Source organism: Eptesicus fuscus, chromosome 6 (genome assembly GCF_027574615.1).
Source record: "Eptesicus fuscus isolate TK198812 chromosome 6, DD_ASM_mEF_20220401, whole genome shotgun sequence".
NCBI classification, from domain to species: Eukaryota; Metazoa; Chordata; class Mammalia; order Chiroptera; family Vespertilionidae; genus Eptesicus; species Eptesicus fuscus.
In genome coordinates this window covers 16,000,057-16,025,665 of record NC_072478.1, presented here as the reverse complement: position 1 = coordinate 16,025,665, position 25,609 = coordinate 16,000,057, and the positions used below count along the sequence as shown (strand labels likewise).

Sequence of the window (25,609 nt, the reverse complement as noted above, 5' to 3'; positions counted from 1 at the left end):
GTGCCGGGCCCCGCCCAGTAGGCTTGCTTCCGCCTCCCTGTGGTGACGGCTTGTTGTTGTGGAGGCCAAAATGGCGGCTCAGGCGGCGGCAGCGGCCCAGGCAGCCGCGGCCCAGGCGGCGCAGGCCGAAGCGGCCGAGTCATGGTACCTGGCACTTCTGGGCTTCGCCGAGCACTTCCGCACGTCCAGCCCGCCCAAGATCCGCCTGTGTGTGCACTGCCTGCAGGCTGTGTTCCCCTTCAAGCCGCCTCAGCGCATCGAGGCCCGCACGCACCTGCAGCTCGGCTCCGTGCTCTACCACCATACCAAGAACAGCGAACAGGCGCGCAGCCACTTGGAGAAAGCGGTGAGCGCGGGCCCAACCGCGAGGGAGGAGCGCGGGCTCCTTGTGGGGTCTGAACTGACGGGCCGCGACCACGGCAGGCGAGGGCCTCCCGGACCGCTCCTCAGGGACTTCCCGCCTGGGACGCAGGACCCCTAAGCCGCCACTCTCGCGGGGGACGTTATTTAACGTCTCTAGTGACAGGGTCCAGGGCCCTGCTCTTCTGAGGAGCAACAGGGTCCCCAAATTCTTTAGTTTTTCAGGAGTAGACATGTTGGCGCCTTTGGAGACGTCCCCAGATTGCCAGTGAGTCCTGCAGCTTCCAGCTTCTCGGGGCTCAGCCCCAGAAGCATTAGCCTGAACGCGCCCTCCTGAAGTGGCTTGGGATAGTGGAGGGCCGAGGTGACAGTCCAGGCATCCCTTGGGAATCTGATGTTGGGTCTCTCAGAAAACCTAGGAAAGCATTCTCGCCCTGGACCCGGAAGTCTGATAAGTGTCTAGAGAGGGTATTGTGCCCCCATTAGTGATGCGAGGAGTCATAGGCAGAGGCACAGAGCCTAGAATTAGTCATTTGAAGTCCTGTAAGGAGGCGGAACAGAGTTGGGTAGGGGGGCTGGATTCTAGAACCAGTTTGCTCAGTGGTGGGGGTTGGGGAAAGGGGCGCTCCTAGCTCTTGCTTTTTCTGTATTCACCTGGTGACTTCTCTTCCTCCCACCATCCCCTTCAGAGGGCAGGCCTCACCCTCCCACCCCACCTTTTTGTTGTTGTTAATTCTTGCCCAAGGATATTTTCCCCCTCGATTTTTAGAGAGAATGGAAGGGAGGGGGAGAGAGAGACACATAGATGGGTTGCCTCCTGCACTCGCTGGACTGTGGCTGGGATGGAACCTGCAACCCAGGTATCTGCCCTTGACCGGGATTCCAACTCGTGACCCTTCTGTATGCAAGCTGAAGCTCTACTAACTGAGCCACACTGGCCAGGACTATACCCTCCCATCTTGACTTGTGAGAGATCTTGGTGCCTCAAAGAATCTGGCTGTGGAGTTTTTCTTCTCACAGTGACACTCAACTCCTATCAGACTGTGACTCCATTTGCCATTTACTCTTTTATTCTGATTGAAGTGTGGCTCAATGGTTGAGCGTCGACCAGGAGGTCATGGTTTGATTCCTGGTCAGGGCACATGCCAGGTTTGCAGGTTCAAACCCCAGTAGGGGGCAGGCAGGAGGCAGCTCATCAATGATTTTCTCTTTGATGTTTCTCTCTCTCCCTCCCTTTCTCTCTGAAATCAATATAAAGTATATATATGTATTTGTTTTTAAAAGGAAACTTCTTGCATGGAATCAACTTAGATTTTAAAAAATGTATTGATCTGAGGTAAATCTGATCCCACCAATGGCAAAAGTAACAAGTGGCTTTTGGAAGGATACCAGATCTTTGTTTTACTCAGTTGGTTGATCATAATCCCATGCACCAAAAGGTGGATGGTTTGATTCTCAGTCAGGGCACATGCCTGGGTTTCAAGCTTGATTCCCCAGTAGGGGATCTCTCTTTCTCCCAAATTAATAAAAACATGAAGAAGAAGAAAAAAAGAGTTGGAAGGGGACTTTAGTCCTTGCTTGAGCAACTTTCTTGTTTTAAGAGTGAGGTGGTAAGGGCCCAGAGAGGTAAAGTGATTGGCCAAAGCCACATGTCAAGTTATTAACAAAGTTGGGTTCAAACCTAGGCTCAAGATCACCAGGTTCCATGCCAAGACAATAAATTGTTATTGTTTTTGTGAAGTTCTATTCCCAGTTATTCGGCACTTATTCAGCTCACACCAGGTGCCAAGCCCTCTTCTAGGTGCTAGGGATCAGCAATAACTAAAGCAGTCCCTGCTCCCATAAGTTTATGTTTTAGTGAGGGAGACAAATACTGAATATGTAGTAAGAGGTTAGGCAGTGATGAAAGAATCATGAAAAATATGGGCCAGGGAGAAAAGATGGCGTTGACAAGGAGCTTTTTTTTTTTTTTTTAATGGATTTTTTTTTTTAGAGAGAGAGAGAGACATCAGTTTGTTATTCCACTTATTTATGTATTCATTGGTTAATTCTTGTATGTGTCCTGACTCTTGTATGTGCCCTGACTGGGGATCGAACCTGCACCCTTGATGTATCGGGACGACGCTCTAACCATCTGAGCTATCCGGCCAGGGCTAAGCCCATATCCTTGTGAAGTGGTTTCCCTGGATTTTACGGAACCCTGAATCTTGTGGGATCTTCCACAGAGACACATGTTCCCCTCTGTAGCTCACACTGACATTATACCTGGAAATCCCTTTCTTTCTGTCAGTTGCATTCCCAGCTGAGATTTTGTTCAAATTTCAATTAAAGTGCATTTCTCCATGCTGTTTTTCTTCTGCAATTGTTTGTGATCTCCTTTTGTGTTGCATGCTTTTTTAAAATCATTATTCTTTATCGGTTGTGTGTTTTTCCCAAACCGGGCAGCTATCAACTTTTATTCTTTCCTTTCCCAGACTCGCTCGATAAAGAATTATGTTCTCCTTTTATTTATTTAGTTTTAACTTTTACTTATTGATTTTAGAGAGAGAGGAAGGAAGAGAGAGAGAGAAACACTGATTTGTTGTTCCATTTACTTATACATTTATTGGATGATTCTTGTATGTGCTCTGACCTGGAATTGAACCCACAACCTAATGACACTAACCAACTAACATATCCAACCAGGGTCAATATGTTCTCCTTTTATTTTATTTTTGTTCATTCTCACCCGATGATATTTTTCCATTTATTTTTAGACAGAGTGAAGGGAGGGGTAGAAACAGAGAGAAACATTGATGTGAGAGCACAACATTGATCAGGTGCCTCCCGTATGCCCCCCACTAGGGACCAAGACCACAACCCAGGCATGTGCGCTTGACCGAGAATCGAACGGCAACCCTCCCAGCCAACTGATTCACACTGGCCAGTGCAGAAATCTCTTGACTAGAGAATTTGTGAGGCTATTTGTATAGTTTCTGTCAGATTGTGTTCCTTTACATTTCATTTTCACCGTGTTAACTTTCCTCTTGCTACACATTCATTCTTGGGTGAATTTTCGGTCTTCCTTATTTTCATACAAACAAACAGGTCCATTTCAGTAATTTGCACATTCCCCCTTAACTTTCTTTTTATCACATTTCACTTTATCCCTTGGCCTGGAAAGTACATCATCATCTTAGACTTTTCTGATTTAAGAGCCACAGAGAAATAAATGCCACTCCTCTGGAGTTTTTTATTTGCTATAATCCAGGCAGTCATTCTATATACAGAGGTTTCTCTGACTGCAGTATCCATGTCAAGACTGTGTTTACATTCTCTTTGCTTTTGGAACAGAGCTGCTTTTTAGTGGTGGTTTTGTTCATCTGACTTAGAAAGCAGCTCCAAACTCTACCGTCCAGACACTTGTTAATTCTCTTTCCAGGTTTAGCCTGACAGTCTCTGGATTACCTTCCCAGCAAGTAATTAAATGCTTCCCTTCCTCTTTTTAAGGCCTGAAAGGGCTCAGTGGTGAGCCTTGCATCATCAGGCACAGCTAGAGCAGATCTGTCATTCTTCAGGATCATGATTGTGTCCTAGTAACTTCCATGCCCCATTGACCAGGAGCAGAACCTTGTGCAGAAGCTGCATTTACAGAGCTTGGTGTTAGCCTTTTCATGGAAGAGTGATCTTTGCTTCCTCCTGTTTTCATTTTCATTTTCTTCACTCTCACTCTCTGAGTCTCCTCTGACTTCAGGATTTGAAATCTGTTTAGGGACCACCACTTCACAGTTCCACCAACTCGCCCCTTGCCTCCCTTCCAACCCCTGATTCTTCTGGTTCCTGCCTGGGAATTACCATAGTATTTTTGACGCCTTCTACATGCCAGACCATGCATTCATGCTTCTTGGAACACTGTCTTATTGGATCCTCAACAAACCTACAAGGTGGAGACCACTTCTGACTTGCTGCTGACGGGGATGCTTGTAAACATGGTCACACAGCAGAAAGAGACAAGGCTGGCTCCTAAGTGTTGTGCTTCCATCCCAAAGGAGTTGCAGTTGATAACTATTCCTACACATTTGGTTATTAAAAACCTGATCTTTAAAAAAAAAAAAAGTTACCTTGGTTTTGAGGTACAAAGAAGTCTTGAAATGCTCTCTGGCCCTGGATTAAATTCTCCAAGCACAATAAGTGTGCTGATATGGGCACTTCCACCTCTTAGGATGTATATTGGCCCTGCAGTGATCCCTGCTTTTTCTGAGAACCCGAAGGTGCCCCAGGGGCTTCAGCTAGGGCTGTTCACATCCTGCCCTGTGCCCACAGGCTTCCCCACAGCTCAGGGCCGTTCCTTTGGTTGCTTTCCCACCAGGAGAAAGGAAACATAAAAGCTGTTTTTTAATGTTAATATTAAGGTTGCAACTTTGGGTAAGGTAGCAACCTTGGTACTTTATTTGTGAGCTGCATATGTTTCTGATGTCTGTATATTTCTGATTTGTGATTTTAGGTCACAAGTGTTAAAAAGAAACAAAAGCAAAGCCATGTGATTGGTGTTTGGCAGACAATCTAAGGAAGTTACTGGCTTGCCCTGACACTGAGCCAGTTCTTTAGCTTCTAGCTTTGGTACGGGTCATAGTAGGGGATGTCTCAAGGTGTCAGTGATGCTGATGCCTGACACAAAGCAGTAACGTTTGAAGGGAGCTGTCTGATGCCACTTGGGAGTTAGTATTTTAAATTCGTAAGTCTCAGCCCTGTGGCCATTTGCACACAAGGAAGCTCTCATTTCCTGGTGATGCTAGATGAACTTGTCATTCATGTGACAAATGTTTTCCAGGTACCTCCTGTGTGTTGGCCTGTTCTAGGAACTTGGAACACAACACCATGAGGAAGCACATCATAAATCTTTATCTAACATCCCCCATTTGTGTGTGTTTCAAGTGCCGGCCACAGCGCATGCATGAGAGCATGGAAGCAGGTTGTAGCCCTGGGAACAGATGCTAAGGGCGACTAGGATCCATGTGGGTCCACACCTTTAATCCCGGCCTCTTGTGTGTGTCCATGTTCTCTTTATCCACTCTGTACTCTTCCTAGAGGGCTCCTCTTCAGCACAGAGGCCTTGTCTGAGGTAGATCTTGCACATGGAGATTGAGGTGCAGGACCACAGAATATCAGGGTTGGGCCAGATCTCAACATGTCCCTAACTCAGCTCTTCAGTTACACAGTCTCCTACACAGCATTCCATCCTTCCTCCCAATTGGTGGTCTTTAGGAACTTCTGTTGCTGGACTGTCCTTCTCCCTGGGGAGGAGTGGCTTCTGTAAAAAGCAAGCCCCAACTTTCATGTTTACCACCTTTATGATTTCACACACATGTGGCTTGAGCTGGGCCCGTCCCCACTGTCCCTGTAGACAGCCTCCAGCTAAGGAACCCCATCTCTGGGGCTGTACTCCTGGCAGCAGGCACTGGCTCTGCCTTCTGGGAACCCTGAGCCCTGCTGACCCTGCTGTAGTGGGGCTTTGAGAGAGGACTTTCGGGCTGGCTGCATAATGCCTTTGCTTGGGCTCTGCAAGCATATGTATGTGCTTGTGTGTGTGCAGCTGCACATGTGCTTGAGTGCATATGTGAGAGTCAGGAGCCCAGTGGCCCTGAGTGCTCTTTGTTCCTCTCCCACAGCTCCCCCTCCTGGCCCACCTGTGTCTTTCAGGCAGCTGGTCTGGGGTGCAGCTCAAAGTCTTTCCCAATCTCTTTTGTGACTTCCTCCTTCCCACTCACTCTTGCCCCAAAGGCATCTCCAGCCCCAAGGCTGTCAGCCAGGCTTTACTAGCCCCTCCCTCTGCTCCTGTTCCCAGCCAGCAGACCCTTAGGCCTTCAGTCTCTGGCTCCTCCTCCTCCTCCCTCTGCATTCTCTGCTGCATCTAGGATACTCTCAGATCTCATTGGGTCGGGCTCCATAGATGACAACAGGGCATTCAGATCCACAATCACTGCTACCAGTGAGAGGCACATACACCTTCCAGCCTTTTCACAGGTTCTTCTCTGCCAAGAGCACTTCCTTTGCCTGGGAACACACACACACACACATAGCCCCAGACATGCCCGCCCCCCACCCCCCCCATCCCATGCTGTTCTTTCACAGAGCATGGCAAATCAGGGTCTTCTGCTCAGCCCCAGATTTGCCTTGCAGGACTCTGAAAACATTTGTGGGACAAGTGTCAGATGAATGCTTGAGTCCTAGATGGTCTGACAGACTGTGGTTAGTGGATGGATGGTCCTGGTACCTAATTGCCTCCTGTAGGAATGTGGCGCTCCAGGGCACAGCAGTCCCCTAGTGGGAGCATGTTATTGTCTGAACTACGTCCTGCATGTGTGCCAGCAAAGGGACTACGAGCTCAGGTCTCAGAATCATCTCTGCTACCCCTTTGCCAGGTCGCTGCCCTCCCAAGTCCTTCCTGGAGCTCTCCTCCCTCCCCTCTGAGGCTAACTACTCATCTCCAAGCATCTTTTAAGTGCCACTAAGGATTGACACCCCCAGACTCACTCTCCAGTTGTAATTGAATTCTCATGTTATGATTTGCTATTGGGGAACTGCAGTGAATAGCACATAAGGACCCCTCTGCATTCCTTCCCCTTTGAAGCATTGTGGCTCTAGTGGGAGGGGCTCAGACTCATGTGCCTGGGGGGACAGGAAGCACCCTGTCAGTAAGGGAGAAAATGCTTGTTTCCCTCTCCCCAGGCATGCTGTGGTTGCTGGATTAGAGGATAAATGAGCCTATAGGCCACCTTCCCACTTACCTGAACACCTGTAGTCTTTGTGACAGGACAACCAGTATAAACCCCAAAGCCAGAGTTGGTATGTGCCACACATTTGGCTGAGAATTAATACTTTTTTGTTTCTCTTTCAGTGGTTGATATCACAGCAAGTATCCTTTTCTTTGTACTGTTTCCTTTAAGAAATGCTGTTTAATAAAAAGTATGTGTTATAAACTTGAATTCCCACTATGATACACCCATGGGTTTAGGTCTTGGAGAATCCCTGCACAGCCGTATCTGTCCCTTCAGACCAGTGGCCTCACCATGGGTGCCATGTTCCTCTTCAAGCCCAGCATCTAGTTCCACACCTAGCCAGTGGCAAGCTCAGGGATTGCTGGGGGAATACATGAACTTAGAGTTTCAGAGTAGGTGGGAACACACCTGACTGGCGAACCTCCCCAGTGTAAGAACCCCACACATTAACTTTTTTTTTAAAACAATATTTATTTTATGTACATATTTTTTACTGATTTCAGAGATGAAGGGAGAGGGAGAGAGAGATAGAAACATCAATGATGAGAGAGAATCATTAATCAGCTGCCTCCTGCACTCTCCCTACTGGGGATTGAGCCCACAACCTGGGCATGTGCCCTTGATCGGAATTGAACCCATGACCCTTCAGTCCACAGGCTGATGCTCTATCCACTGAGCCAAACTGGCTAGGGCACACATTATCTCTTTTAAACTGACCTTTTTGCAGCATCTGTACTTCCTTAACCAGATGTCACTAGATCCCACAGTTTGAAGATGTTAAATTTGAAGCAGCAAGTCTCTTGTCTGAATTATACTGTCAAGAGGTAAGAGCCTATGGAGGTTTCTGAAAGCGGGGTCTCCCTGTAATGATGGCACAATGGCAAATTGATGCTCTCAGGAGTGGACTGACTTTTTTATTTGGCTTTCTTATATATTGTAATCATCACCGAGGATATGTTTTTATTGATTTTAGAGAAGGGGGCCTCCTGTATGCACCCAACAGGTGATTGAACTGGCAACCTGGATATGTTCCCTGACCAGGAATCAAACCTACAACCTTTGGTGTACGGGAAGATGCTCTAACTAACTGCGTCACCTCGCCGGGGCTTTTTGTTCTGTTCTGTTTTGTTTTTTCTTCTGACTTCCTCCTGGCTTTTAATGCTTCCCATTACTTTCCTACCTTCGGTGGTTGTGGGTGATCACTTGCTCATGAGGACCAACAGAATATTTTTCTAAGACTTCCAGAGACTTGGAAAACAGCCTCGTCCTAGGCTTAAGATAATTAGTTCTTGAACAAGTCCATATAGTTTATCTTCATAATATGTTTCCTGATCTCAGGTGTAGCTGAAAATCGCCTTTCCCCACGTTGAGCAACAGCCTGTGAGGCTCTCTGGGTAACAGGGAATGCATGCTTCACACCCCTGGCCCATCTCTCTTGTAGCACAAGAAAGATGGCAATTGTCATCCAATTGACTGTTCAGAATTTTGAACTAAAGCTACTTTCAGTTTAGTTGAATGAGTTATTTTATGATCAATGCAAAAACCTCCCAGCCAGTGAGTCCAATAAAATGTCTTTTCTTGCCCAGCTGGTATGGCTCAGTGGTTGAGCATCAACCCATGAACCAAGAGGTCATGGCTCAATTCCCAGTCAGGGCACATTCCCCAGTTGCTGGCTTGATCCTCAGTAGGGGTTGTGCAGGGGGCAGCCAATCAATGATTCCCTCTTATCATTGATGTTTCTATCTCTCACTTTCCCTCTCTCTGAAATAAATAAAAACATATAAAAATATATATATATATCTTCTTCCTCTTCTTGCTTTTTTTTTTTGCATTCTCCTGGTGTCCTGGTGCATGGGATGACACTCAACCAACTGAGCCACACTGGCCAGGCTTTTTTTTTTTTTAATTATTGATTTTTAGAGAAAGGAAGGGAGAGGGAGAGAAAGAGATGTGAGAGCACACATTGATTGGCTGCCTCCTGCATACCTCCCAGCAGAGATCAAGCCCATAACCCAGGCATATGCCCTGGACCAGGAATTGAACTGTCAACCGCCCTGGTGCATGGGATAATGCCCAACCAACTAAGCCACACTGTCCAGGGCTCTTTTCTTTTTTAAATAAAGTAAATGAGCAACCTACAAATCCATTTGTGAGTGTGAATGGGAGTGGTCTTCCGGCATCCCAGCATATGGAATCCAGCTTGCCTGCCAGCTTATTTCTTTTCTTCCCCAAATGTGACTGTTTCCTTTCAGAATTCCGTTGATGCAGCAAAGCCACTGTTGCGGAAAGCGATCCAGATATCGCAGCAGACCCCATACTGGCACTGCCGCCTGCTCTTCCAGCTTGCTGTGAGTACTGTGGGGCCTGGCCAAGACATGGGTGCTAAAATTGGGGCACACCCACCTGACTCCTTCAGGACACACAGGCCTTCCTCGGGCTGCTGCACCAAGATAATGGGGACACAGGGATGATCCTTTAGCCTACTCACAAGTCCCTTTCAGCCTCTGAGGTTAGCAGTATCTCCAGCACAGGTCTTTCATTCAGCATCAAGGGTGATTGCATTCCCCTCTCTTCTGGTGCTCCCTTTTGCCTGTATTCATTTAAATTTTGGAGGCAGCTCTGGGGGTCTACGCCTGTGAGTGTTAATTGCTGGCTCTATGCACTATTAAGTGTAGATGATGTACACACTGCAGGCAGAATAGACTTCTGTACCTAAAGCAGTTAACATTGATGAGAGTATTTGGTTAATTTAACTCAAAACTGACACTGAGGCAATTTTGTTGACAAGTGGGGAGGTTCACTTTAACTTGCCAACAAAGCTTAAAGGTCAAGTACTGAGTATTATAAAGCAAGAGATTTGGAAGCAAGGATTATTATTCTCTCTCCTTTTTAGCAACTGCACACCCTTGAGAAGGACCTGGTGTCAGCCTGCGACCTCCTAGGTGTGGGAGCTGAATATGCACGGGTGGTGGGATCCGAGTACACACGGTAGGCACCCTCTCCCCACAACCCTCCCCTCTTACTTGGAAAGAGCTCCGCCATTTGATCATGGACAACAAGTAGAATTGGCATTTCAGCATGAAACTGCAGTCATCTGCGCACATAGTAAGAGATGTACAAATTAAAGCACCACAGAATGCCTTTTACCCCATCAGTTCACCTGTTAATTCATGAAGTTGGGGAGTTGCCTGTGAGGGTGCAGGGCAGCTGGCATTCTCAGCACAATTGGCATTTACACATATCTAGTATCTTGAAATAAAAGTGCCTGTACGATTTGTTGGGCCAATCCCCTTTTTGGTGCAGATATGAAAGTGATGCCTGCAGAGGGCGTAACTAGCATGCTTATCAGCACCTATGGTAAGTAACTCCAACGTCCCTCTCAGGATGCCCAAGAGCTTTTAGATGCACAGCAACAGACAGTAAGCTGAGTAAGTGGAAGTTTGTATAAAAGAAGGGTGGCTTAGTTGGTTGGAGCTTTGTCCTGATCACAGAAAGGTGGCGGATTCGATTCCCAATCAGGGCAAATACCCAGGTTGTGGGTTTGATCACTGGTTGAGGTTCATGTGGGAGGTAGCCATTTGATGTTTCTTACATCATTGTTTTTCTCTCTCTCTCAAATAAATTTTTTAAAAGTTAAAAATAAATAAAAAAGGGACATAGCCTTGGCCCAAGTTCAGTTGGTTAGAGCGTCGTCCTGATATGCCAGAGTTGTGGGTTTGATCATCAGTTAGGGGACATACAAAAATCAACGAATGCATGCATAAATAAGTGGAACAACAAATCAATGTTTCTCTCTCCCTTCCTCTTTAAAATCAGTCTTCTATATATAAAAGGCTAATATGCCAAGTGTCCCCTCGGGAGTTCGACCTAGAGACCAGGAGTTTGATTGCTTGCTGTGACAAGCGCTGACCACCAGGGGGCAGTGCGGAATAAAGGAAGGCGAAGAAGGCCAGGCTGGCAGCCAGAAGGCCCTGATCGCCCCGATCGGCCCTAGTCTCCAGCCAGGCCTAGGGACTCTAGTTTAAAATAAAAAGGGAGACAAAGATTCGTGTTATGCATGAAACTGCTTAGATCATCTGGAGACTTTTACCCTAGGGTTGGGTGTCAGGGTCAGAGGCCTTAGGAACTTCACTGTGTACCCTCTGTGAAGGCCTCTAGTCTCTTTTTTTCCCCAAAGACAAGAATTCTGTGCACTTGACAGACTCTTGGCAGCAGTGCTCTTATTCTTTTGTGTGCTTTTGAAGTTCTGGAAAGTTCTCTCTTACAGAACTGAGCTTATCCTATGGAGTTCTTGGGACAGAATGGTCCCCAACTCTGTTCTCTGAGCTCTGGCTCATGTGTGGCCCATGTGGAGCCACACAGCTTTCCTTAGGCTGTCCTCATCCCTCAGCCAGCCTGCCCTGAGATGGCAGCTGTTACACTATCTGGCCTCACATTTTTGGCCCCTTACGTTGCGGCTGCCATGGTGACACACTTTGCAGGGTACAGGGACAGCTACACAGCAGATGTTCCCACGAGTACACATATGAGTGTCCCCAGACAGGCTTCTGTGCCATTGTGGGTGGATGACTTAGGTGGCCTCCACCAGGGCACAGAGCCTGCAGGTCACCTGGCCCAGAACCCCTGACCATGAATGTAGGGCCTACATCAAGTGCTTCCTATGTGACAACATCGGAACCTTGATGTGAAGTTCCAAGCCTTCTATTTCATCAGTTGAACAGCTGACAGGTAGACTTAAAGAGTTCACACCTTTAGGTAACAGCAGGGAAGAACTTGGTGGCCTGGAGCACAAACATCTTGTGAGTGTGACACTTAAACACTACAGGCCCCTCAATTGTGGCGGACATGAGGCAGGGCTTCTGCTCACTGTGGTGCAGCGCTTTGGGCACCCAGACACTTAAACACTACTGGCCCCTCAATTGTAAAACAGAGAACGGCACCCATTTGATGGAGTGTTGGCCACAGCACTTAGGGACTCTGCCAAGGCTGGTGGGACAGAGACTGAGACATTGAATAAATGGGGCTGTGGGCTCTGCATGACCACAGCTGTTCCTGAAGGCAGCACCTGTCTCCCCTGTTACTTTGGCTGTTTCCTAAACTTGTTAGCATGCTCATTTTATTATTTTTGTTGACAACCATGCACATATTTAGAAAATGCTGAAAGGTTTAAGAGAAACAATAGAAATTTAGCCTTGCTGACTATTGCAAGTAGAGACAGTGGGTGGTGAGGCTGCTGAAGTGTGGAGGGGCCACAGTGAGACATGGCTTTGGGTTCAAACATCAAATCCTGCCCACTCTCCCCATACCCTATGCTGTCTACCAATGTTGTGTCAGCAAGAGTGAGATTATGGCAAGCACGTTCTCTTGTACCTTAACCCTCCGTGATTTCTGAGCATCTATCTGTCTATCCTGGGCTTTTGAGCCACATGAGTGTCTAAATAGGCCAAACACATAAAAAAAGATTGAATAGAACCAAGTGGAGCATTCTGATAAATAAAACCAGCCTCATTGGGCGTCGCTGGGGCCACTGTCATATGTTTAAACCATCCCCAAGCTTGCTTGTTGGTCCCTATGAATGTTGGGGTGGTAGGCATCCCAGGAGGCGCCTGGGCCTCACAGACTGACTCCCCCTCTCTGTTTTCTAGGGCGCTGTTCCTGCTCAGCAAAGGGATGGTAAGTTGAGGCTGAGCAGAATGGTGCAGGTGTGGCGGACATGAGGCAGGGCTTCTGCTCACTGTGGCGCAGCCCTTTGGGCACCCAGACACTTAAACACGACAGGCAGCCACCAGAGTGAGGCCCCGTGCTCCAGCTGGGTTCAGAGGTGAAACTCAGGTTCCAGGTTGTGCAATTTGTGCTGAGGAAGGAACAGCTTAGATGTGGGTTCCAGCCCAGCTTTTTGCCTTCCCTGCATGGTTCCAGCAGTCCCCCAGTGGGTGGGCAAGCAGACGGTGGCCCTGTGCACTGGGAGGGGCCCTCAGCACCTGTGCCTCTCCCTCCCCAGCTGCTGCTGATGGAGCGCAAGTTGCAGGAAGTCCACCCACTGCTGACACTCTGTGGACAGATTGTCGAGAACTGGCAGGGAAATCCTATCCAGAAGGAGTCTTTACGTGTCTTCTTCCTTGTGCTCCAGGTGACACACTACCTGGATGCAGGGCAGGTGCGTAGTGCCTCCCACAATAGGGCTGCTGGGGAGCAGGTAGGCGATGGGAGGGGCAGGGCTTGGGCTGAGATACCCACTCTGTTGTTGCCTCATGTCCCTCACCACAAAGTGCATCTCATTCAAGGTTTAGCTCCCCCACATACCCTGTTGTGCTCTGGCATGAGTACTGTGCCCCTGAGGGAAGAGGGTGCTCTGACAGTGGCCTGTCCTCGTGGTGGGAGTAGTCTTGGCCTCACACAATTCCATGATAATAAACAGGATTCTGGCAAGGTGCCTGACACACAGCAGGTACTAAAGCAGTGTCTGTCCACCGCCCGCAGCTGATGAGAACTTTGTGAGGTCCAAGTAGGGAATGACAGAATCAACTGTTTCCGAGAGTTGACTATAATCCCCGTGTAGTTGAGGAGAGGCTGTACCCTCTATGGGTGAATGTGCTCAGCCTTTGGGGGTGTTGCCCCACCTATTCACCCCACCCAGTCCCACTGACTCACCACAGGCCTGGCCTCGAATCCTAGGAGGCTGCAGGTGGAGCCCCAGAAAACGTCAGGTCTTTCATTGGTAAGGGACTGCCTCCGATTCCCCACCTGTGTCTACATTTACCTGTTGGGCCGAGTGCTGCACTCAATACATAGAAACATAGAGCACATTCATGGGTGCTCTGGACATGTCCTATGGGGCCTGGGGACAGGGCTTCCCAGTGCCCAGAGGCCAGTTCAGATGAGGCACAGCACCTGTAGGACTCCTGGCCCAGGAAGCTACTTCTTGCCCCCAAGGATGACTACTAGCTGCCCCAGCCCTGTCCTGCTCTCTCAGCAGGAAGTAGGAAACAGCTCATGCAGGGTCTTTGGACGGGTCTCTCCCGGTCCTTGGTGTTTGGACCCAGCACTGGGCAGTAGCTGAGCCTTAGTCCCACAAATGACCCTCTGACCCTGACCCCCACCCTGAGAGCCTGCTTCCTGCAGGTGGTGGGTGTGGCGGGAGCTCCTGGGAAGAAGGGACTGGTGAGCTGGCACCTATTGGGAGCAGGTGCTCAGGTGTGCAGTACTGCCCACCCACTGCAGGTGAAAAGCGTGAAGCCATGCCTGAAGCAGCTGCAGCAGTGCATTCAGACCATCTCTACTCTGCATGATGATGAGATTTTGCCCAGCAACCCCGCTGACCTCTTCCACTGGCTGCCCAAGGAGCACATGTGTGTGCTGGTCTACTTGGTGAGTCCCCAGGGCCGAGGCCAGGGACCAGGTGGGTGAGGAGAGGACCCTAGTGACCACCACCATCTGGTCTTGTCGCCAGGTGACTGTGATGCACTCCATGCAGGCTGGCTACCTGGAGAAGGCGCAGAAGTACACAGACAAGGCACTCATGCAGCTGGAGAAGCTCAAGAGTACGTTGGGCTGGGTGGGTCACATTGCCATTGTGCCCCTTGGTCTGTGGCCTGGCCACCGCCTCATGCTGGGCCTGAGAACCCTGTAGAACTTCAGTGCCAAGCAGTCCCCATGAATCCCTGTCCCGTGGGTCCAATTACTCTAATTGGCAGAGGAGAGTGATGGATCAGGACAGAGCAGGCCAGGCCTAGGCTTGACCTTTTATCCTTGGCTAAGGGTCTTGTGCCATCTCATCCTGTCCACCCCACTACACAAGACAGTTGTGATAGCTGATCCCACCTGAGCCTGCTGAGACAACAGTGCTTAATTGAAACGGGGTCTGCTAGTATCCGTGTTGTGACATGGATTGTGCTCAGCGTGAGGCTGGGATCTGAATTTGGCTCTTGCTGACAGATGGCCTAGAAGTTGTGGGTTCTTCCTGGACACTTGACTGATCTATCCTGTGGGATCAGGGACCTTTGACTAGCAGGATCCCAGAGCTTTGATTCAGTGTCCCCATTAACCTGTTAACCCAGTCCCTGTGCCCTTTGTCAGCGCTGCTGGAGGAGAAGCCATTAGCTAAAGATGCAAAGCCCTCAGGGATCATAGTTCATTCCCTCTGGCCAAGTCGGGGAAGGTCTCTGCTGTCTAGTTCCAAAATGAGATGACAGCCACTTGGGGCAGCCAGGAATTGGGTCTCTCCACTGCTGCCTGAGGTTGTCACACAGTATCATTCTCCTGGGCAATGTCAACCCACCATGTTTGGAGTGTTCTTGAGCACCCAACTGGGTTGTGGTGGGTCAGGGTGGAAAGCAAGTCCCTCCAGGGATTTCTTACTCTTAGAATACTCTGGTCACCAGAAACTGCTATGAGCCTGTCTCCCTCTCCACCTGAACAGGGAGGTGAAACCGGCACTCATGGGTGCAGTGGGCATGAATAAAGTGACAGGCTGGGTGTTGGCGTGGTGCCCAGCAGAGCAAGTAGGCTCAGACCTGGTAGCCAGTGGGTCAGTGTGGTGGGAGGTTGGACCAGGGGTCAGCCTCTTCTAGCTGCATCCTGAGTGTTCATCCCCCTCTCACCTCCAGTGCTCGACTGCAGCCCCATCCTATCCTCCTTCCAAGTGATCCTGCTTGAGCACATCATCATGTGCAGGCTTGTCACAGGACATAAGGCCACCGCACTGCAGGAGGTGAGGCCGCTGGGGATGGGAGGGCCGGGGACAGGTGGTTGGAGTTTGCCGAATCCCAGAAGCTACCACATAGGAGAATGTAAATTTGCCCAGTGTACATCAGCAGGACATTTGTCCGTGTCAAGTCACTATAACTTGGCAGTTGGTGACCCTACATGGGCACAATTGATCAGACATCTGGTACAGAAATCAATGGCCCTTTCCCTAAAAGCTGGGCAATGTCAACGTTTCTAGAAGTGCTCAAGGAAGATGGAGCTCTCCTTACTGCATGTAACTCCTGCTTACCAACTTCTCGAGTGGGCACAGGCCCTTAAGCAGGGCAAAGGTGCTGACAGCCGAGACAGGTTGGAAATGAGGGAGAAGGCAGGTCACGGACAAGGATCACTGTCTTCAAGGAGGTTAGGGCTGCCCTGTGCCCCCACAATGAACACACCCACCAGAACTTTATACCCAAGTTAGGGCAGGCAGGATGTGGGCACTGGATCCCAGGTTACAGGTCCCGTGACGTTGGGCATGCTCTCCCGGCAGATCTCACAGGTCTGCCAGTTGTGCCAACAGTCACCCCGGCTCTTCTCCAACCATGCTGCACAGCTGCACACGCTGCTGGTGAGTATGCAAGACTGCCTGCCCCAGCCCCATTCCAATGAGTAACCCCATGACAGTCACCCCAATGGACTTCATTCTAACAGACACCTTAAGTCCAAGTTGACTTAGGTCCCAGGAGAAGGGAATAACCCAGCATGCTGTCTTTCTGCCTCCTCGCCAGGGCAAAAGCTCAGGTGTACCTGGCTCATAGAGTCACTGGTCAGGCTCGTCTATGTGTAGCCATGCGGCCCTAGGCAAGTGGCAAGGCTTCAAGTCCTCAGTGCCTCCTTCTTCCAGGGCCTGTACTGTGTCTCCGTCAACTGCATGGACAACGCTGAAGCCCAGTTCACCACAGCCCTGCGGGTAAGGTGCTGGCCCTCACTGCATGGGGCAGGCAGTGCTTCTTAGTAAGGAGTCGGGTATGGGCTGTGTTAAGGACAGCAGCCACAGAGGCCACCTGCTGCTGCCAGGTTGGAAACTCCACTAGGGCTAGTGCCACATCATCATGGAGTCAACAGCCCAGTGGCAGATCTCAGCTCTGCCCACCTTGCTCCAGAACCAGACAAGCACATCCTCACTTCAGCCCCTATGTGCTTCCAGGAAAAGGAGGCCACCTTCCTCCTGGTGGTCCTGGGGAGGCCCCAAGCAGAGATTGGGGTGTGGGGGCTGCTCTGTGACTCAGGTGAAGTCACTGGGGTGTCACGTGCACCTGACTGTCAGGCAGGGAGCTCTGCTCTGCCAGTCTCCAGACCTCTTTACTCCTAGGGTTGAGCTCTGCTGGTGTTACTGCTCCTCCAGGATGCTCCACGTGGCCGTAGGTACAGGCAGCACACCAGAGCATAAAGAGCAAATACAGTGCTCATTCCCATGGCTTTCCATGCCCATTCTGTGTCCCAGTCGGCTTAGGCTGCCAGGACCCCCCCGCCCCCACACCCACACACACACACACACACTACCCTGCCTGCAGTTATCACGGCCTGTAATGGTCTCTTGGCCCCTTCCTCCTCACCTCACTTCCCACAAGTGGCTGCTGCTGCTCTGATTGTGTGTCCCAGGGAATCCCCCATCAGCCAAGAGAGAAGTGGTGCAATCAGAACTCAGACCCAACCCCCTTGACCCCAAACAGCTCTTTTTGTGGTCCTACAACAAACTAACCAGAGCACTTCCTGCAGGTGGGATTTGCACTCCCCCCGCACCCTCAACCTTTTGCACACTGCTCTTGCTCAGCCCCACTGGGAATCAGGACCTGGGTGATACTTGAGCCTCTCATATCGATTCGTGTCTTGGCCATTCTCAGTTCCCAAGAACTGGGGACAGTGGTCTATCCACCACTGGTCATTAGTAGCGTCTCTGGCCTCTTTCCTGGTTGAGGCCTTTCCAGGACCAACATGTACCTCTGTTGTATCTGTGCTCACAGGGTCTGAGGGTCACCATGGTTTGGAGGGAGTGGCTGCCTGGGTCTCAGTCCTGAGAAACAAATAGAAAATGGACCAAAATGTAGTGTGTTCTGAGGACAGGATCAGTGCAGCTGGTTTCCTACATTTCTCATAACACAGATGATGGTTTTATAGCCGAAAGAACTATCAGCTGTACTGTTCTTCCGTTTAGGAGGCGGGTGTGTGTGTGTGTGTGTGGGGGGGGGGTGGTGGTGGTGGTGGTGTGTGTCTGAATTAAAAATGGGAGGTCCCACAGTAGCCACTAGGAAGTGTTTGGGTAGCTCCTGTGCCATGAGCAGCCAACCCCTAATGCCCTGTGTCCCTATTTCAGCTCACCAACCACCAGGAGCTATGGGCCTTCATTGTAACCAACCTGGCGAGTGTGTATATACGGGAAGGAAATAGACACCAAGAGGTAGTAGGTGACATGCTTCATGTTTGGTATCCTTTCTTTCAACTCTTACTCAGGCACTAGGGTGGGAGGTGTCCTGGGCACCAGCCATCTCAGCAGCCCGAGCATATCTATCCTTAGAGTGTAGTGTGGCTGAGGGGGCCACATCTGGGGCAGAAACATTCCCTGGCTAAGTGACACTTCTCCCTGTTGAAAACAAGCCAAGCTTTGTCAAATCTCCCAGGACAAATTTAGTTTCTTTCCTGAGCTTTCTGTTGTAGAATCACAGTGAGACCTCGTGGCCCATGCACTGTGACCCCCTCACCTGGCATAGGGCAGGGTAGGCTGAGGGTGCAAGGACCCTGCACCAGACCCTTCACACTGGAGGCTGTGATTCCCATGGGGGTGTGAGGAAGTGAGCAACCCATGCAGTGTCCTATAGTTCCTTCACCTGCTCTAGATCCTGCCCCTTCTACCAGCAGGTTGCCCAGGCGTGGGATTCACGGTGAGGACTCAACGCTATCAGGAAGTTGCAGGCAGCCCTGGTCAATTTACTAGCATAGTTGGGGCCAAACTCTCTCACATTTAGAAATGCAGAGTGATCCCAACTGACATTTCCTTTGCAGCTATACAGCTTGTTGGAGAGGATCAACCCAGACCACAGCTTCCCTGTCAGGTACATGGCCCCACACTGAGGTCCTACTTTACCATTGCCTTTCTTATGTATTTTCTGCTCTCTGGGTTGGTGCCACCACCTATGGGGCCCCTAACTGCCCCGTTACTCCCAACACCGTGCACCATCACTTCTACCACCACCACCCACTCCCCTTTTGTAAGCCTGCTATATTTACAAAAACCCCACCAAATTGTGACGCTTCACTCTCCCCCCAGCTCTCACTGCCTTCGAGCAGCGGCTTTCTACGTGCGCGGGCTCTTCTCCTTCTTCCAGGGACGCTACAATGAGGCCAAGTGAGTGCTATTGAGGGCGGGCAGTCTGGGCTGGCCCTCTAGGTGGTCTTCTCCCTGACAGCGTATGCTCAGCCCCTCTGTGCCCCAGCCAGGCAGGTTCTGCTCGGGGCTGAGAGGCTGCTGCTGCCTCTTCCTCCCCCAGAGGCATTTCAATGCGGCCTTGGTCTGTTCCCCCATGTAGGCGATTTCTGCGAGAAACTCTGAAGATGTCCAATGCAGAGGACTTGAACCGGCTCACAGCCTGCTCTCTGGTGCTTTTGGGCCACATTTTCTACGTGTTGGGGAACCACAGGGTGAGTGCCCAGGCCGGGCTGAGGGACAGGGCCAGCATGGTACTTGGGAGCACCATCAAGCAGTGCTTTGCATCCTGTGCCCCTCGATTATCTTGTCTCAGTGACACCCTTCCCCCCAGCCCTCTTTGCTTAATGAGGCTTGGCAAGGGCAGAGGTGTCCTGGCTCACACAGCCTGGGGGGCAGGCCTGGGGAACTTTGGGTCCCTGGAGGATGGGCCTATAGGGCAGACGGATCCTGTGCTTGGTTGGGGCTTCCTGGAGCTGGGGGGGAGCTGAGGCAGGTTCCCCTTTGTGTGTGTTAATATCTGGGATGGAGAGTGTCCTCTTAGTCAGAAGCCCTTGGGTTCTGTTTCTGCCCAGCAAACATGGTGTCCTCAGGTCTCCTGTTTCCACTCTCACCTAGGGTGGCCCCTGGAGCTGGTTCTGGTGGGATTGGCCACTCCAGGTCTCCCCATCAGTTGTGCATCATCGCAGGCTCTCACCCATTGACCTCACAGACCTTTAATTTTTTAACAAAAACATTTGTCCATATTATAAAATATGACATGTTTATCATAGAAGCTCTGAGAAGCAAAGTTGAAAATCATTGCATGACCTCTGTCTTCTGGCTTTTTCCATTGTTCACCCCTGCCTACCCATAGGTTTTGTTTCTCAGGATGTTTTCTAGTTTTACATCTTGTCTTTCCCTACACCACTGTATTAGAGCTTTTTTAACAGCAGCAAGAATTTTGAAGCAGCATCTACTCCATAGTTTAGCCAACCTCACTTGAACTGTTTTCACAAGACAGATGACACAGGTCAGGTGTCTTGGCCTGTAAGTTTCATCTGACCAAACCCTGGAGCTCCCTAAAAATTAGCTTTTTATTTTTATTTTATATATACACTGAGTGGCCAGATTATTATGATCTCTGAACGCATAATAATCTGGCCACTCAGTGTATATCCTATATAATAAAAGGCTAATATGCAAATTGTCCCCTCGACCAGGAGTTCGACCAGCTGGCAGGCCGGCCAACCGCCCATGTTCCTCCCCCTGGCCAGGCTGGCCGGACCCCACCCATGCATGAATTCATGCACCGGGCCTCTAATATATGTGTACACACACACACACACACACACACACACACACACTGAGTGGCCAGATGATTATGCGTTCAGAGATCATAATAATCTGGCCACTCAGTGTGTTTGTGTGTGTGTATTCATTGATTTCAGAGAAGAAGGGAGAGGGAGAGAAACATCAATGAGAGAAAATCACTGATCAGCTGCCTCCTGCATGCCCCCTACTGGGGATTGAGCCCACAATCCAGGCATGTGCCCTTGACTGGAATCGAACCCAGGACCTTTCAGTCCCCAGGCCAACGTTCTATCCGCTGGGCCAAACCAGCTAGGACAAAAATAAGCTTTTTAAATGAGCCTGGCTGGTTCCCCTCCCCACAACCATGTGACAAGTGTTTTCCAAGGCTAACTGGCCCTGCTGCTCAGGTACTGATGGCCATGGCTGGGGATGTTACCACCTCCGAAGAAAAAGGATGACCTCTGGGTTCTCCCTTCTGAGTGCAGCTCTGCTTCTTCTCTAACATTCTGTCACCCTGCCCCTAAGCCTCTGAGCACAGTGGGGACAGTGACCTGTGTGTGTGCCTAGGGGAAGCATGAAGCCCCACTGAGTACAGACTATGTGCCTGTATCGCCGTGTAGTAGATTTGATGACCTCTTGTCCAGATGGGGAGATGAAGGTCACAGCCCCAAACTGCAGATCCAGGCTTTGAACCAAACCTTCCTGGCTCTCATCTATTTATAAATCTCTAGAAGCAGGGAAAGGTGGGCAAGGCAGCTCTTTAGCTGCATCTCTGGTTCATGTTATGGGTGATCTTTGCCTCTGAAGTAGAAGTAAGAGTGCCAGGAAGCGGGAGGAGGGCATAGCCTGGGCTAGGTATGACAGGTGGGCTTGAGCTGTCCCTGCTGCTCCCCCACTCCCTGGCTGCTCTTGGTCCACAGGAGAGTAACAACATGGTGGTGCCCGCCATGCAGCTGGCCAGCAAGATCCCAGACATGTCCGTTCAGTTGTGGTCGTCAGCCCTGCTGAGAGGTGAGTATGGCAGCTGGCCCTTCCCAGAGATCAGAGATGCTGAGTAAGCCCTGCTCGGCCTTTGCTCAAACTGGCCTCTACATGCCACAGCCCCAGTTCTAGCACATTCTCAGGTTCTCAGGAGGCCGTTTGAGGGCAGTGGTCACGGGGCTCAGTCATGTCATCAGCTCAGTGCAGGACCTGTGAGGCTGATTCTTGGCATCTGGGTGAAGACTTGGACTGTGAGCACTTGTGCTTGTCCTTGTCCCATTGGCAGGACTGGGCTGGGATGCTCTGGGCGCAGGGCGGGGGCTCAGCAAGTGGCTGCTCCCCTATTTACAGAGACTTGCCCTAGGCCCTGAGGCAGTGGGTTTTGTGGACTTGTTCAGTTCTCCTGCCTCAGAAGTGGGTGTTGGGTGCCCTGCTCTAGCTAGCTCCTGCGTGCACAGGGACCTTCATTGCCCAACCAGCCTCTGCGTCTGCCCCCGTGGGCCCCGCTGATCACCCATGTTAAGGACATGGCTCAGAAACTCAGGAGGGCATTGCGAGGGCTGCTGGCAGGTGGATTTAGCTGACCCCAAGACGGCTCAAGGCCGGTGATTTGCCAGGTGCACAGGAACCCAGTGGTGGAGCCTGGGTGTTGTTTTTTTGCCTCCCACACATGATCCAACCAGTGCCAGGGAATGAACCTGCAACCCAGGTACATTCCCTTGACCGGGAATCAAACCTGTGACCCTTTGGTGTGTGGACCGGCTCTCTAACCACTGAGCGCTACCGGCCAGGGCTGGAGCCTGGGTTTGACCTTAGGGCTCCACCTGTACCCAAGGGGAGTGCCATGGGGTGGTGGCAGGAGAAGGCAGGCTCATTCATGTGTGTCTTACCCTCAGACCTGAACAAGGCCTGCGGGAATGCCATAGATGCCCATGAAGCCGCCCAGATGCACCAGAACTTCTCTCAGCAGCTGCTCCAGGACCACATCGAGGCCTGCAGCCTCCCTGAGCATAACCTTATCACGGTATAGGCACGAGGTGTGGGAAGACAGAATGGGGGTGGTGGTTGGCTCCTCGGGGCTGGCTTACCTGGCCTGCAGCCCTTCAGGGTGTGGGGCACACTTCCTGAAGAGGAAGTATATGCTTGGCTGCCATCTCCCTGCATCTCTCCAGCAATTCCTAACTGAGCCTCGTCTCAGGAGCCCCTTGCGTGCTGGAAATGGCACTAGTCACCCAAGCAAGTGATTCAGAAGGACTTCACTTGTGTGTTCTCTCTTCCTGCAGTGGACAGATGGCCCGCCGCCTGTGCAGTTCCAAGCTCAGAATGGACCCAACACCAGCCTGGCCAGCCTCCTTTGAGACCCCTGGAGGGGACCACCCAGCTTCTCAAGGCCTCCGTGGGGCCTAGTGTGTCCCTGACTTCCACCCAGATAGCACTCGCGCTTTCCTCTGAGGCGTGCTGGCATGGTGTCCCCAGGCTTCTTTCCCAGAGCTTCCAAGTCCCCGGGGAGTGTGCGGGCCAATTCCCACCCTCCCAGGAAGGGCTGGCCAGCTTTACCGCTGTGAATCAGGACCCCGGTGCTGAGGCTTGCAGGTGGAATGTTGGAGCCAATTTTCCAGAGCCATCCTTTAAAGTGGACTTGAACTGTCAGTCCTACTACAAGTCACGCTTTCCTGGGACTTTCTGGATGGGGAGTGCCAGGATGGGCAGCACCACTGGGGCATTGCCACGTGACTTCCATTGCCTGAACTTTTGTGCCAGGCTGGAGTGTTTCCTCTGCTCTCACAGCAGCTTCCAGAGCTTAGAGGCAAGATGCCAATTTCTGGCCAAAATTGGAAGGAAGAAGTGAGGATGCACATCAGGGACAAAAATGCATGTCCTGCTACAACACTTTTCCCAGCTTGCCTTTCGCTCCAGTGTCCATCCTGACAACTAGTGCCTCTGGTCAGGGCACCCATGAACTCGCCTTCCAAACATCTGTACCTTGACTGGATCACTGTCTGGCCATGGGGGTGCACATGCTGTAAACATGGGTGTGCATGTGTGTGCATACTGTAGACAAGTGTGTGTGTGCATGTGCAGTAGATACAGGTTGTGTGTGTGCGTGCGCACATGCGTGCACGTGCATGTGTGTTGATTCTCAGAGCTGGAGCTGAGACTCCTGTGTTTGCACCAACTGCCTTCCCCCATCAGTGTCTGTATTGTGGAAAGGGTAGAGGACCCTCCTCAGTCCAACTCAGGGTGCTGAACGAAGGCAGCTCTGTGGCCTCCTCTGCAGAGGAAATTTGCAGATGTCTGGAGCCCAGCCAACCTGGCCCTTGGGAGGGAGGAGGACTACCTACCGTGGGTCTCGGGACAGCGTTGAAACCTCTTCCCAAGCTGGACCCCCCCCCAGGAAATTCTACGTGGCCCAGACAGTGTGCTTGATTCTGTGCTCCTCTTGGATACTCTAGGAGGTGCCTCAGTGGTGATGGTGGGATTGGGGGCAGTCAAGGCAGTCGCCCTCTCCAACTTCTGGCACCTGGGAGCAGCTCCCCACTGAGGGGTGGTGAGTGGTCTTGCTGGTCAGGGTGGCTTGTTGGTTTGTGTCTCATTACCCTTGCACTGTGAAGGCTGCTTCTCGAAGCCTCTGTCTGTGATGGAAGGAACGTTAGGATATGGGATTACTCAGGTAGCTACTTGGGCCTTGAGCCTGGGTGTGCCTTAGCCACAAGCAGGACTGTCAGCAGATCACCCTGCACTGGGCCACTGCCCTCACCAGGCCTGTGACAGGGCCCTGCTGCCCACTTGGGGGCCAATGACAGGCATGCAAGTGAGTCACCAGTTAGAGGGGCCGGCTTTCCAGGGCTTGTCCCAAGAGGACCTACCATCCCTGTGTTCCCCAGGAGAACCTGGGTGTTCAGGGCTACTCCCTCTGCTGACACCCCTGAGCGCATGAGGCCTGTGGAGGAGGGTGTAAGCCCAGTCATAAGCTGTCCCCATTCTGTCTTCCTCCTCTATCAGGGGCCTTCCCCTCCACTCTAGGGATGGAGCCCCCATCTCGCCATAAGCTGCGCCTACCAGCCTGGATCCCACACTGTCTAACTTCTCCGTATCTACATTAGTTCAATTGTTGCACATGTTTGTCTCTGTGTATTTATTTAAGCCTTTCTTTGCTTCTAGGGCATTTTGTATGTAGAACAATTTAAATAAGAACCTCAAAACTTAATGTCTGTTCTGATGTTAAAGTGCTTTTAGTGACCACTCTGTTATCTATGTGTGTAAAGTTAAGGATAAGTTCTTAAGTTTACAATGAAAAATTCAGTACTCAACATTTAATATTCCACTTAGCTTTATGGGAACCAAACTGTGTGTATGGTTTTGAACCTCCCTCTAATGCAGCATCTACCAATTACATCAAGCTGTCATACATACCTTTCTGTGAGTCCACATTGGGTGTCTCACAGTTTCTCAATCATAAGAATATAAGACACCAGAGAGATGTTGCATATAGCTAAATGTTTGGGGGGAAAAAAACACAAAAATTCCAAACTCTTCAACTTACAGGGCACACAGTAATAGCATAAGGATTTTGTTGGCAGGTCAGTTGCTGAAAATTGGTCAGACCCTCATGTGCTCTCCTCACCTCCTCCTGTTAATAGAAGTGCCCTGGGCCTACTGGTCCTGGAGGTGCCCCCAGGTTCCCTCGAAAACAGCTGCCTCCTGCAGGTGGCCACAGGCATGGTGAGAGTCCTCTCCCTAGGGTAAATACTCCCTATCCCACTGACTGAGCACAATTGGGTAAGGGCTGCCTGGCACAGTGGATATGCTTGTGGTTGCATTGTTTGTTTTGTTAAAGGGTTTTTAATAAGTATGTTTGGCATAATATCTTTTTAACGGGTTTGTAATATGGTTTTAGCAGCCTGTAACTTCACTGGTGCTTTTAATCAGGAAAACAAATTTATAAATGCAAAACATTGTTTAAAAGACTTAACTATACAATATAGCTTCTTGTTTGTGGATTTCTTTTTCTTTGTATTCAAAGTAAAATCACTTGCAGTAGCTATCA

The 25,609-nt window shown here is 50.5% G+C and overlaps 1 protein-coding gene across 3 annotated transcripts; it reads left to right on the top strand.

Annotated features, from left to right (window-relative positions):
- The first annotated feature begins 28 nt into the window (after positions 1 to 28).
- On the top strand, positions 29 to 25,609 carry MAU2 (MAU2 sister chromatid cohesion factor). Of its 3 annotated transcripts, none has more exons than XM_008156355.3 (19): positions 29 to 346; positions 7,238 to 7,255; positions 7,877 to 7,942; positions 9,371 to 9,466; positions 10,012 to 10,106; positions 12,764 to 12,791; positions 13,120 to 13,275; positions 14,340 to 14,486; positions 14,569 to 14,659; positions 15,725 to 15,828; positions 16,357 to 16,434; positions 16,711 to 16,776; positions 18,181 to 18,267; positions 18,867 to 18,916; positions 19,132 to 19,209; positions 19,391 to 19,502; positions 21,501 to 21,591; positions 22,458 to 22,585; positions 22,845 to 25,609. In XM_008156355.3, the coding sequence occupies exons 1-19, from the start codon at positions 71 to 73 to the stop codon at positions 22,917 to 22,919; spliced, it is 1,842 nt and encodes a 613-aa protein (XP_008154577.1). In that variant the 5' UTR covers positions 29 to 70; the 3' UTR covers positions 22,920 to 25,609. The 3 variants fall into 3 exon arrangements, with proteins under 3 accessions (XP_008154577.1, XP_027988208.1, XP_054573214.1); XM_028132407.2 differs by having other exon boundaries at positions 45 to 346; positions 18,181 to 18,264; XM_054717239.1 differs by having other exon boundaries at positions 45 to 346; positions 22,458 to 22,598; positions 22,845 to 22,910.